Source organism: Phyllostomus hastatus, unplaced genomic scaffold (assembly GCF_019186645.2).
Source record: "Phyllostomus hastatus isolate PE091 unplaced genomic scaffold, TTU_PhHast_1.1 phas_contig_495, whole genome shotgun sequence".
Classification (NCBI taxonomy): Eukaryota; Metazoa; Chordata; class Mammalia; order Chiroptera; family Phyllostomidae; genus Phyllostomus; species Phyllostomus hastatus.
The window spans coordinates 602,407-615,465 of NW_025333895.1; the positions used below are offsets into that span (position 1 = coordinate 602,407).

Genomic DNA, 13,059 nt, shown 5'->3' on the forward strand with positions numbered 1-13,059 from the left:
ACTGCCACTGAAGAAGGCACAAGGATCAGGTTGTGGGCTTGGGGGCAAGGTCCGCGTCTCGTTGACACCTGAATTCCTGGCCTGAGCACAGGGTCTCTCAGGAAATACTGGTGAAACTGACATTAGTATCTGGGGCCTATGATGAAAAAGGTTCACATTGTAAATAAAAACAAACACAAAGAACACAGAAGGTTTGAACCAGTTAGTTCCGGCACAAGTTTCTCATATGTCCTGGACATATATAATTTCTGAGTTACCATTTTCTCATCTGCAGAATGGGAAACTCTCCAAGCTACTTGGTAGTGTTATAGGGATTAGAAATACTTTATTAATAGAAGCTACTGGATTCACCAAACAGTCCCTTATGCTTTTTCGGGACCAATGGCCCTAGTTGCGCTTAGTTGTCTTTAATTTCATTCGAAACAATTTTGTTAGATTGTACTGTGGCAGCTGTCATGTCAGGGTGCATTTTTTTAAAAAAAATATCAAAATTGGTGAATTTTTGTGCAGCCATTTTAATATGGCAGATGAAAGAAAATACAGAACATCTTTGGCATATTATGCTTTATTATTTCAAGAAAGGTAAAAACACAACTGAAACGCAAAAAAAAAGATTTGTTCAGTGTATGAAGGTGCTGTGACTGATCAAACATGTCAAAAGTGGTTCACGAAGTTTATTGGTACTGTTGCTATTTTGACCAAATAATTCCTTGCTGTGGGCTGTCGTATGCACTGGAAGATGTTTAGCAGCACCCCTGGCCTCCACCCACTAGAAGCCAATAGCAGGTGAGAGCCAACACACTCAAAATATCCAAAGCAATAAAGTTATTGGTGAAAATGAAAAATGTGTCTTTTAGTTTACTAAAAAAAAAAAAAATAACAGACTTCTTGGCCAACCGAAATCAGTATTTAACCTTTCAGTAAAACAACTTTAAAAATATAAATATTAAATCACTTGGGTATATTTCTAGGAAAACAACTTATTTCTAAAATAGAACAAGGACATGAAATCTATATGGGCCCCTTCAGACTATACCCACATCAAAACAAGCTTTTTTACATTGCAACCCCTTTGTCTATATCATTTCTCCTGCACTGATTTTTTCCCCTCCCCCTCTCACTGACCAACTGCAACTCATCATTTCTTTCAGTACTAAGTGTCACCTCCTCTGTGAAGTCTCCCCTGCTTGCTGGTTCTTCCTCTGCCCACTCACGTTATAGCTCTCATCACACTGCATGCTGCTTACACAACTGTCTCTTCCAACCCATCTGACCCCCGGCATTCACTAGGGCAGATGCTAGGTCTTGGTCACCTATGAGTGCTCAGTTCCAAAGCTCTTGTCAGAGACAAAACACTCAAATGACTGGTGAACAAATAAACTGCTTTTAGGGACCAACTGAAACATTTCTTGAGAGATGAAACCTTTTTCACTTTTTAGTCTATACTTAAAGTCATAAAAAACTGGGGATAGTACAACTTAGTCTCTCTCAATCTTACTCTTAGTCTTTGATTCTCAAGAACATATCTCAAGAAGACACAATGCAGCTGAAATAGGCAGCAGGAACTGTATCAGAGGCCAAAAGAGAAATTAAAGTTGAAAAAATAAGTTGTGCGTCAACCCAGAAAAAGGTAGTGGGCTAGCTACAGGCTCTTTACCAGAACCGCCTCAGAGATGAAACTAGATTACTCAGCAGCTGCAGAGCAGACCACTGGGCTCTAACCCTGCCTTCACTTCTCAGCAGCAGGCTGACTTTGAACTGTACCTGTCACTTAACCTCTCTGAACCTCACTGTCTTCCGCAGTAATTGAGTTGGCAGGGAAATGTGATTAAATAATATATGTAAAAAAATTAACTACAGTCCCTGCTACACAGAACAGACTCCACAAACGGCATATAACCTATTCATAATCTAAAACGGCCTCATCGGAATCTTCTCTAGGCTACAAAAGAACTTCATGTGCAAAGGCTTCCAGAGACAGGCCTTTCGCAGAGGCCAGCGTGCAGCCGCAAGAGAGAAGCTAGCACAGAGCAGACGAGCCCAGCAGCGAGCAGACACTGGGTCCCTTCCACAGCTGCTGCCCCTAGACGGTGGCTGCTCACCACTCGGGCAGGACGTAAACGTTCCAAGACGAAGCAACCACAGACACGACCGGATGAAGCCCACGTAACCAGAGGCAAGAAAGCTCATCTCAGTAACTTGCCTCTTATTATTAAATGAAAGCTGCTTCCTTTAAATAATGCATTAAATAAGGCAAAAACAATATTACAATTCAGTAAAAATAGTGAGTTGCACAGAAGAATGTCTTAATTTTGAACACAAACTGTATCAAACTATCTTTCGCCCACCCGTAACACTCATCTCTCACTGTTCTTTGTCCCCTAAAACAGCACAGTCCCCCCATCAAATTCCTCCAGCTAAAAATCCTGGGAGATACCCTCGACGCTTCACCCTTTTTCATGCTCCGTACTAAACCCATCAACTTTGCTTCCAAAGCACTCCTCCAATCTCCTCACTTCCTGCCACCCATCTACTTCCTTTTACCCACTGGGGACACCTCCACTGTTTCTTGCCTGGACTACTAGTTTACAAAAACCTTAACTTGTCTTGTCATGCCCACTTCCATTCCTACAATCTGTTCTTCACACTACAGAGCGATCTTGAAAAATAAAGTCTGATCTTGTCACTTCTCTCCTTAGAATCCTTCACAATAACCACTGAACTTAGGATTCTAAGACCAAAATCGAAACCACGGCCTCCAGGACTGGGACTGAGCATCCAGCTTTAACTCAGATCATTCCCCTTACCCCACCCCATCGCACCCCACCCCATCGCACCCCACCCCACCGCAGTGATTTGCACATTACATTCTGACCTTCTGAACATTCGGATGAGCCAGGTCCCTACCACCAGCACCACAGGTCTCTCTCTACACATGCTCCTCCTTCTGTGTTCAACTCTCTTCCACCCCAGATTCTCTCCCCAGTTAACTCCAACTCAGTCTTCAAAGCTCGGTTGAAGCATTACTTCTTCAGGGAAACCTTTAGGGACCCAACAGACCAGACCAGGTTTCTCTGTTACAGCCTCTCCCAAGGTCACGTCCTTCTCCTTCATCGTAATCACCTCGGTCTACAGTGGTGATTATTGGATCAGTATGTCTCACCTTTAGAGCAAAATCCACGTCTGGTGTGTGCCAAAGTAGGCGCACAATATTTGAATAAACGAGTCTATTATTTGTATGAGCTATGCCCCTACTGGATCAAGTTCTAAAAGTATAATTACAAAATCACATTGTCCAAATAATGTCCCAAATAGTCTATTCAATTCTTCCTTTGGGAAAAACAAAACAAAACCAAACCTACGTAAACTTTTTAAGAGTGTTACCTAAAAAAGTAACGACACTTTCACCTCCATCGACGACTACCAGCAGTGTGCTGGCCACAGTAGAAGTTCTGTGCTCGCAGCACTGCGGGGACTGGACTGCAGTGAGCCGGCTGTGCACCCACTGCTACAACGTCAGGGTCGGAACACAGGGCAGAGAGGAGGCACCTTCCCCATGTCCCTCAGCCACGTGATGAAACGGAAAGGAGAGTCTTCAAAACTACAAACATCTATATTCAACTCTTTGCTTGGCCTTCTCTCCCTAAACCCTTAGTTTCCCCACCTTGAAAATGGAAACAATTTCTGTGAGGAAACACTGGGGAGATTACAACAATTCAGTGAACTCACTGATGTGGAAGAATCAGGTGCACAGTAAGCTCTGGATAAACAGGTTCCGCATTTTCTCTCTGTGCACTTCTCCAGTCTGTGACGGCTCCCGAACACGGGGTTAAGGAAACGCTGGTAAGGCCAGACTTCACCCCGACTAAGTCACCTCTCAGCAGCTCTCCCTCTGCCCTGCCACACCACAGCCTGCCCCCCAAGTCCCCGTGAACGCACTCTGCGCCTCCACCCAGCCTCCTCCATCTGTGCGATACCTTTCCACCTCCTCATTGTCAAAACGTCCCCTCAACCAAGAGTGACAACTGAGTGACAGATATTTCTCATCTGTCACTTCCTTCCAGGAAGCCTCTAGACACTCAGCAGATTCCATGGAAAACCTATGACATCCTGTCGATTCTCTCTGGTCCCTGGGCACACCCATCCTATACCCGTGTTATGTTTCCAGAGATTGTGTGTGTGACCCTGGAAACTGAAGGAGATGCTGTTCTTCACACTTTGGCCCAGAAAAGGAGGCAGATCTCTTACGGATTGTACTGTACCTGGAGCTATGTATCCAGGAGCAGCTGTGGCCCCAACAAAAGCTCCCCTTGTTAAAGTTCCTCTTCCTCTGCCCCGAACAGCTTGGACTGCTGCAGACACAGCTGTGTTCACAATACCCTTTGCCTGTTAAAAATAACACATTGTCATTACTGAGAGAAATGAGAACGATCATCCTATTATTTCTGTAATGCACAACCTCTGTGAGGAACTTGAGCCTGTAGATGAGACAGTGAGAGAGTCTTCTATGACCTTAAACCTTCACTTCATCACCTGTAAAATGAACATGACACCTACCTTACAGAGCTGTTCTGGAGAATATGCTGAGCACACAGAAGTGTGCAAATAACTTTCTTTTTTAAATCCCCACCCAAGGACACGGTCATTGATTTTAGGGAGGGAGGGTGGGTGACAGATGTCAGAAAGGAACATCAGTTGCCTCTCCAGTGTGCCCTGACTGGGGACCGAACCCGCAACCCAGGTGTGTGCCCTGACTGGGAATCGAGCCTGCAGTCTTTCAGTTCACAGGACAGAGCTCCAACCAACTGAGCCACACCAGCCAGCATGCAAATAACCTCTTTTCACTTGAGGATTACTCAAAAAGTTCATTTTCTACATACAAATTTCAGTATCAAATTACAGTCAAAGTCAATTTAGGCTGACTAAAGTAATTACAGACACTTGATATCCAGGTTCAAAATCCACTACATTCCCTGCCCAGAGACAAAAAATAACATAACAACAAACCACCCAGAACAGGCTGAGAGCGTGAGTGGGTTTTTTATAAAAGGACTAAGACAAGAAGAACAAGGATGTGGGTGCCAGTTTCTGCTTGCGGTCACTAAGACCCCAGGAAGGTTGTGTGGTTCCCCTGGGCCTGTTTCTGCGGGGTGTGTGTGTTGGCAATAAATAAATACCAACTCCCAAGTCACTTCCTGCTCAAAAGTGCCCCAGACTCTGGTAAAGGCCCCTAACCTCTCACTAACGGAGCCTCCCCAGTAACCGGAAAATGACAGCGATGCCCGCTGTGCTTTCCTCACTTCAGAGCACAGAGAGCAGGTCGGAAAACAGATGTAAAACTCTGAAACATCAACCAAGTTAGTCAAGGAGTAACAGTCACAGGGCTGCTCAAACATCCATCTCCAAAACTAAAATTTTAAGAAAGTTAAAGAATATTTATTTTAAATTAACTATTACACTTATTTTTAATAAAACAGATGCAACACAAACTCAAGCTAGAAACCACTAACACTGCCTGCCATAACAAACAGGGAAGGGGCCCCCAAGCTCACTGTGTGACCAAGCCGGCAGGGCCTCAGAGCACACACATGTTCACCTCCTGCGGAGATGCCACCGTCCTCTGCTTCTCCTGGTAGCCTTGACTGCATGTGTGACTGGGCAGAAGACAGTTCCAGGTGGAATGTATCTTGCACAGAGAACTGCCATTTTTCCTCTGGGCCGAAAAAAATCCAACCCACACATCCAAAACAGACCGCTTCTTGGCTGTCAGGCACATTGAGTTTTATAGCTTCTAGTATGGAAAATTTCTAAAAATGAGAACTTCAAGCAGACATTTTCTTCTTAAGCTGTAACACAGCTTAAGTCAGAAGTAGGCAGCAACAATCTTGCAGTAACAGGGTGACTTCATACAGATCAAACTCATTCCTACTAGAACCAAACCTAACTCCCTGACAAGTCTCTGTACATAGGCTTTTTAAACACTAAAAAGAACTTACCCATTACAAGATGCGACCCATAGGAAAAACACACCAAAATAAATAAGGTAACAACTATCTTTCTAATAATTTAGAACATATTCTAGAAGATTTAGGAAAAGAAAATCAACTTTTCTCTCTACACATGTTCCTCTGCAATTTAAACACTTTATTTTTATCTCATCTCAGTAAGTTAGTTTTACTTGTTTATATTTTGAATCCTAAAATTTAAGCAGTGCTTATTCTAGTAAATAAAAGAAGTTGAATACAAAGCAAGTTTGTAACATATCCTATAATAAGCCATAGTAGAATGCCCATGTATCTGGAAGAAGAACCTGGTTTTAAAGGGAACCTGTACCACTAATCAACTATGTTACTACATGTAGTATCTTAATTTCTTGGGGCCTTGTTCCCTCATCAATAAAATGAGATCAATTCTACCCTCCTATAATGGATTCAGTATATGTAAAAGAAATTGTTTCACACAAAAATCTTAAATAATTTAAGCTTCCTTCATTTTTAATTGCTTCCTTTCTATTACATAATACATTTAGACATTATTATGCAAGCACTCTCCATGAAGAAGAGAATATGTTTTTATTTACGTATCGTTTATCCTCAAAATCATGTACATGGTATACAGATATGTCCAGAAGACATTTTTTAATGCATAAAAATGTGGCTAGAAAAATTTGTTATCCCAAAGCATGGAATTTGGAGGTCATGTTTTCCAAATACTTTGCTACAATCAAACATTCAGCAACACAGGGTCAAGTTCTGCTGTACCACTTCCAACAGAAAATCCAGACTAAATAGTGCAAAGTCAAACCTCAAAAGGAAATGGAAGAGCATCTGCAGACTCTGATGAAAGTGAGCCCAAGTCCTCTTGGCAGGTTCCCTAAACCAGATAAATGCTAACATCTCACTCAAGTCCAGATCCCCCAACACCCCACCTCATCAAGACTGACCTGAGGCCCCCAAGCAATGCTAACAGTCTCTTTTTATTGTATCATTTCAATAGAACAACCACAGAACAGGGAACCACTGACACATTTATATCACTGATGATCTAATCCAAATAAAAAGCTGCTAAATCCAAGAAAAGCAATAATTTGAGAAAAAGCTAAGTGGCACAAAACAGAAAAGGAAACAATTCTGGTAACATTTTTCAAAGGTATTACAAAGGTTTAATGCTCAACTCATACCTGAGGGATAATCTTCTTTTTCTTATTATTTGCTGCATTGGGTCCAGAAAACAGCTTCTCCAGGGCAGCTAATGCTGCACTTGCCTTTGCCACTTTCTTATTTGGACCTGCACCTCTGAATTTCTGTCCATCCACTTCTACCTAAAATCAAGAACAACACTCTGCAGTTACCCCACGCAATTCCTCTATGCAGCTTAATTCAAATGGATCGTAACACAGAAAGCACCAGAAGTCAAACAGCGCCGTGAGAAGTGCATCGGTCTATTCTGAGCTTATGTATGAGCTCAGGCTGTCCTGTGTCCTTGAGGACAAAGGCTGGCTCGCATCCAAGTACACACCTCCATCACGAAGCGTTTGTCGTGGCTCCCACCAGTCTCCGAGATGAGTTCGTACTTAAGACCTCTTCTTTTCTCATTGAGCTCCATTACAGGATTTTTGCCACTTGCTGTGAGGATAGGGCCCTGAGTTCTGACCTAAAAGAAGGTTCAGTAAGATTTCAGAGTATTAAATTTCTTATTAATACGATTATACTATGCCTCTGTTGAAAAAGAGGCTCAAAAATTGTACTTTGAAGCATTTAGAGGCCAGGGTGCATGCTCACCCTCCACACACGAAACCTGTGGAAACTGCAAGGAGCAGGCACCTGGCCAGGCTGCCTGTGAAGCGGGCCTGCCCCCAGAGAGAAGCAGCCAGGAGCGACGCTGCCTCGCCACCACAGGGCCGTCAGGGTCTGACCTGTGGCATTCATGACCCAAGAACAACCATCTAAATGACGAACAAAGTGGATGACACAGCTGAGACTTACATGACACCTGAGCATTCACCGTTTTTTCGTCGTCAGGGTTAGGAAAAAAAATAACTCAATTTAGAAAGTGGGAAGAAAATGCCCCTTCACATCTCTCAGTCTCTCCAAAGAGATTTAAGGGAACCTAAAGTAAAAACAGTGGGCTACAGACTACGGATCCTGAAATTTAAAAATAACAATAAAAGTAGTTGTTCCCTGTTCTCAAGGAGCCAGAGTAGGGTGGGAGGGCCAGAAACAGCCACTGTGAAACAATGTGCACTATAGATCAGATGTAAGCTGTAGAAACACAACAGAAGGAATCACTTTCTTGGGCCATCAGGAGAGTTTTCTGGGAAGTGACAACACGAGTCCACCCATAAAAGGGAAGTGCCACACCGTCATAAGGAGGAAACAAAGGAGAAGGGCATTCTGGACAGAACAGATAGCAGGGTGAGGAGAGTAAGGAAGAGCCCCACTGGAAACGCCCTTGATGGAGCCAAATCATAGATAAAGGACTCTGCACCACGCACATGGGCTTTGACTTTACTGTGGACAGTGCGGGGCCACTGCAAAGACATTAATCTAGGGGAGTTCATAATTAGATTCATGCTGTAAAAATTACACTAAAAATAATAAAATCAAATACAATAACAAAATAAAGAAAATTACTCTAAGAGTGGCAGAAAAAACTGACTTGCAGAAAAGTAAGAGTTGGAAGTAGAAAAGTAATTCACGTAAGAATATGAAGGCTCAAACAACTTCCGGCCAAGATGGAGGCGTAGGTAGACACACTGTGCCTCCTTGCACAACCAAAAGGAGGACAACAATTTAAAAACAAAAAAACCAGAACTGCCAGAAAATTGAACTGCATGGAAGCCCGACAATGAGTTAATAAAGAAGCATTCATCCAGAACAGTAGGAGGGGCTGAGATGGGCCACCAGGAGGAGAGGACTCACAGCAAGGTGGCACCTGGTGGACCCAGCGAGGCAGCGGATTGTGGCACAGGAGGTCCCAGATTCAAGTGTGGATAATCTGGGGGGAACAACTGAGGAGCGTGACTGAGTGGGCAACCCAGGGCTCCAGCACTGGGAAATAAAGCCTCAAACCTCTGATTGAAAACATCTGTGGGGGTTGAGGCAGCAGCAGGAGAAACCCCCAGTTTCACAGAAGAGTTAGCTGGAGAGACCCACAGGGTCCTAGAATGTACACAAACCCACCCACCCAAAAATCAGCACCAGGAAAGCCCAATTTGCCTGTGGGTATCAAGGGAAGTGACTGAAATCCGGCAGAGAGCTCAGTAAGTGGCACTGCTCCCTTTCGGACCCCTCCCCACATACAGTATCCAACCCAGCAATGTGGGTTGCCCCGCCCTGGTGAACACCTCAGGCTCTGCCCCTCACTATGTAACAGGTGCGTCGAGACAAAAAAAAGTGGCCCAAATGAAAGAACAGATCAAAGCTTCAGAAAAAAAATACCAACTAAGTGATAAAGAGATAGCCAACCTATCAGATGCATAGTGTTCAAAACACTGGTAATCAGGATGCTCACAGAACTGGTTGAATTTAGTTGCAAATTAGATGAAAAAATGAAGGCTATGCTAAGTGAAATAAGGGAAAATGTACAGGGAACCAACAGTGATGGGAAGGAAACTGGGATTCAAATCAATGGTGTGGACCAGAAGGAAGGAAGAAAAACATCCAACCAGAAAGAATGAAGAAACAAGAATTCAAAAAAAATGAGGAGAGGCTTAGGAACCTCCAGGACATCTTGAAACATTGCAACATCCAAATTATAGGGGTACCAGAAGGAGAAGAGGAAGAGCAACAAGTGGAAAAGTTATTTGAACAAATAATAAAGGAAATCCAGATTTCCCCAATCTGGCAAAGGAAAGAGACTTCCAGGAAGTCCAGGAAGCTCAGAGAGTCCCAAAGAAGTTGGACCCAAGAAGAAACACACCAAGGCACATCAGAATTACATTACCCAAGATTAAAAATAAGGAGAGAATCTTAGAAACAGCAAGAGACAAGGAGACAGTAACCTACAAAGGAGTTCCCATCAGACTGTCAGCTGATTTCTCAAAAGAGACCTTACAGGCAAGAAGAGGCTGGAAAGAAGTATTCTAAGTCATGAAAGGCAAGGACCTACATCCAAGATTGTTCTATCCAGCAAAGCTTTCATTTAGAATGGAAGGGCAGATAAAGTGCTCCTCAGATAAGGTCAAATTAAAGGAGTTCATCATCACCAAGCCCTTATTCTATGAAATGTTAAAGGGATTTATCTAAGAAAAAGAAGATAAAAAATATGAACAGTAAAATGACAACAAACTCACAATCATTAACAACCACACTTAAAACAAAAAGTAAACTAAGCAAACAACTAGAACAGGAACAGAACCACAGAAATGGAGATCACATGGAGGGTTAGCCACAGAGGAGTGGGAAGAGGAGAGAGGGGGAAAAGGTACAGAGAATAAGTCGCATAGACAGTAGGGAGAAAACAGACAGGGGGAGGGTAAGAATAGTGTGGGAAATGTAGAAGCCAAAGAACTTACATGTATAACCCATGGACGTGAACTAAAGGGGGAGAGTGTGGGTGGGGGGTGTGCAGGGTGGAGGGGAGTGAAGGAGGGAAAATGGGACAATTATAATAGCATAATCAATAAAATATATTTTTTAAAAAAGAAATATGGAGGCTCAAATGATGAGAGAAGTTAGCCCAAAAATAAAACAAACCACAAAAGCTACAACTATAATTTTGAGAAAGAAAAGACCCCAAAACTGAGTGCTTTTTGAGGTCAGAGATCATGCCTTTAATTCCACCACAGTAACTGCTCAAGAAATGCCGAAACAATGAATGCCCAAAGAATCACTATATGTAAACCCAATGGACCACAAGCCTCTTAATGAGTACTCTGTGTTGATTTGATAAGTGCATGATGCTGTAGAAGTAAAACACTGGATTATTGTTAAAGACATATTTAATAAACATTTCTGGGTCTTCTGCAATAAATATCACTTCTTGAAGAGTTTTCATAACCTGTATTTTTAAAATTTCAAGGCAAATTTCCAATCTCCAGTTTTAAAAGATAAGTATTTTAGGTCCACGGTAATATCTCTCTGCTTTTCAAATCTGAAATCATTTTTATAAAAATGAGCCAAGACATAAAAATATTTGCCTTTCTGATCACTGCCACTTTACATGAAGAACAGGGCTCTGTCCCCTCCCCGCCAATACTGCATCACACAGAAACAAAGCACTGATGTGTTAACCACGAAAACGTCCACAGACTCATGGCTGCTGCTAGTGCAGCCCACACTGCTCTCCCTTCTAATTCCCTTTGAGATTTAACTGTCTGAGCCTCGTAAGTAATGAGCTCATTCTCTTCTGAGTGTCAGTATTTCTAGCACTGCCAGCAAAACACCTTGCCCTGCCTGAGACTACCACCTGTGACTGGCTGGTCCCCTGAAAAACCAGGTACGTCTTCTGTCCTCCACACCACACGAAGAGTCAGGCACGGTTTTTACAAGTCTCAGGCCCCACCAGGACCCCCAAACTGGCCCACCTGGCACGTCTAAACATTTTTTCACAACTCCTTTACACCTACAACACCTCTGACCTAGAATGCCTTCTTTCCACCTCTTCCCTAAAAAATGTTACTCATCATCTAAAACCTAGCTCACATTTTACTTCCTTTGATTTTGCATGTGTGTAAGTTTGACAATCACTTGCTCCTTGGAAATTTTACATTATACTCGTTTTGCAATCAGAGAGCTTATCACATTACAGTATAATCAGTTACAGAATGTCCTTTGTCCTTCCAGCCTGGGGGCATCTTGGGGCTCTGGGGGCACTTTCTGCAGCAGCTGGGAGTAAACAGGTACTAACGGGGGATTTATAAACTGACAAAATATATAGTCCTTAATAAACACTCATTCTTACAAATGAAACATTTTTTAAAATGTCAATGTAAGCCCTTGCTGTTACCTGAAAGCCAATTTTTCTTACATAGAATGCAACAAACAAGGGCCCCGCGAGTTCCCAAACATTCTGTCACTGCTCAGTGCCCGGCCTGTGTCCCACCCTGCTGTCTCGGGCAACAAGCTCCCTGTCAGGACCTCCCCAGAGGATGAGGGACGCCCAGGTCAAGCTACGCCTTCCGCAGGGCCGGTCCGCCTCAGTGAAGACCCACTGCCACCAGCTCAGCACAGACTCCAAATAATCCTGAATCTCTTCAACGAGATCTTTTGTTTTTTTTGGTGTTCAGTTATTGTTAGTATACTTGTTAAATGCAGCAAAAGGGAAATGCTAGTTAAATATGTTGTGTAGTACATAGCACATTTACAGATATTTTTAGAAATGGAAAAAAAACTAAGATGTAAAACTGCATAAAAATGACTGCCTTCAAAAAAAAAAAAACCCACTTAACACAAACAGCCTGGGTGGAAATAAACTAAAATATTAATAATGGCTGCCTCTGGAATATATGTTTGAATACGCTTTTGATTTTATTTGTATTTCCCCACATCTCTCAAATTCTCTACAATGGATATTGTTTTCTAAGGAAAAATTACGTAAGTATACCTCTAAGGTACTGGAGGTTTCAGTTGTAGAATTTCCAGTATTATTGCTTGAGTTTGAAGACACGGTTTCATTTTTGCTTTCATTATCTGATTTTTCATCGGAACTCATACATTCAATGTCTGCATCAAAGCCTGTTGGGTATCCCATTGCCTGTAACACCTGTACAAATCACATTAAGATTCAGTTTTATTAAAAAACTAAACACCACAGAGAAGAGATGAACTACTGAGAACAACAATTTCAAATTCACAGCATCTGAAGCCATGAAACACCTTATAGGAAGAGAGGGATGGTACATAATCCTTGTTCTTACCGATCAGGGTATCCCCACTGAACGCGATTTTCAACCTTTGTCATCTCCTGGTACACATAGAGTAAATGCTAAAATTCTGTAGCACACCAAGAAATATATTTTTTTTGCCAATCTAACAAAACATAATAGGTATAATTTTGATACATTCACAGCAGATGGCTATTGTTGTATTGGCTATTGTCATTTTATTTGACAATCTA

At 42.5% G+C, this 13,059-nt stretch overlaps 1 protein-coding gene across 7 annotated transcripts in view; it reads right to left on the bottom strand.

Moving 5' to 3' along the window:
* LOC123823592 (spermatid perinuclear RNA binding protein) overlaps window positions 1–13,059 on the bottom strand; it is a 137,944-nt gene that overhangs the window by 18,271 nt on the left and 106,614 nt on the right. For all 7 annotated transcript variants that reach the window (XM_045846511.1, XM_045846509.1, XM_045846510.1 and 4 more), the window contains 4 exons: window positions 12,547–12,705; window positions 7,519–7,653; window positions 7,181–7,321; window positions 4,263–4,386 (listed from right to left, as the gene is read on the bottom strand). In XM_045846511.1, the coding sequence (XP_045702467.1) occupies window positions 4,263–4,386; window positions 7,181–7,321; window positions 7,519–7,653; window positions 12,547–12,705 (559 nt within the window). The remainder of the gene's footprint in view (window positions 1–4,262; window positions 4,387–7,180; window positions 7,322–7,518; window positions 7,654–12,546; window positions 12,706–13,059) is intronic.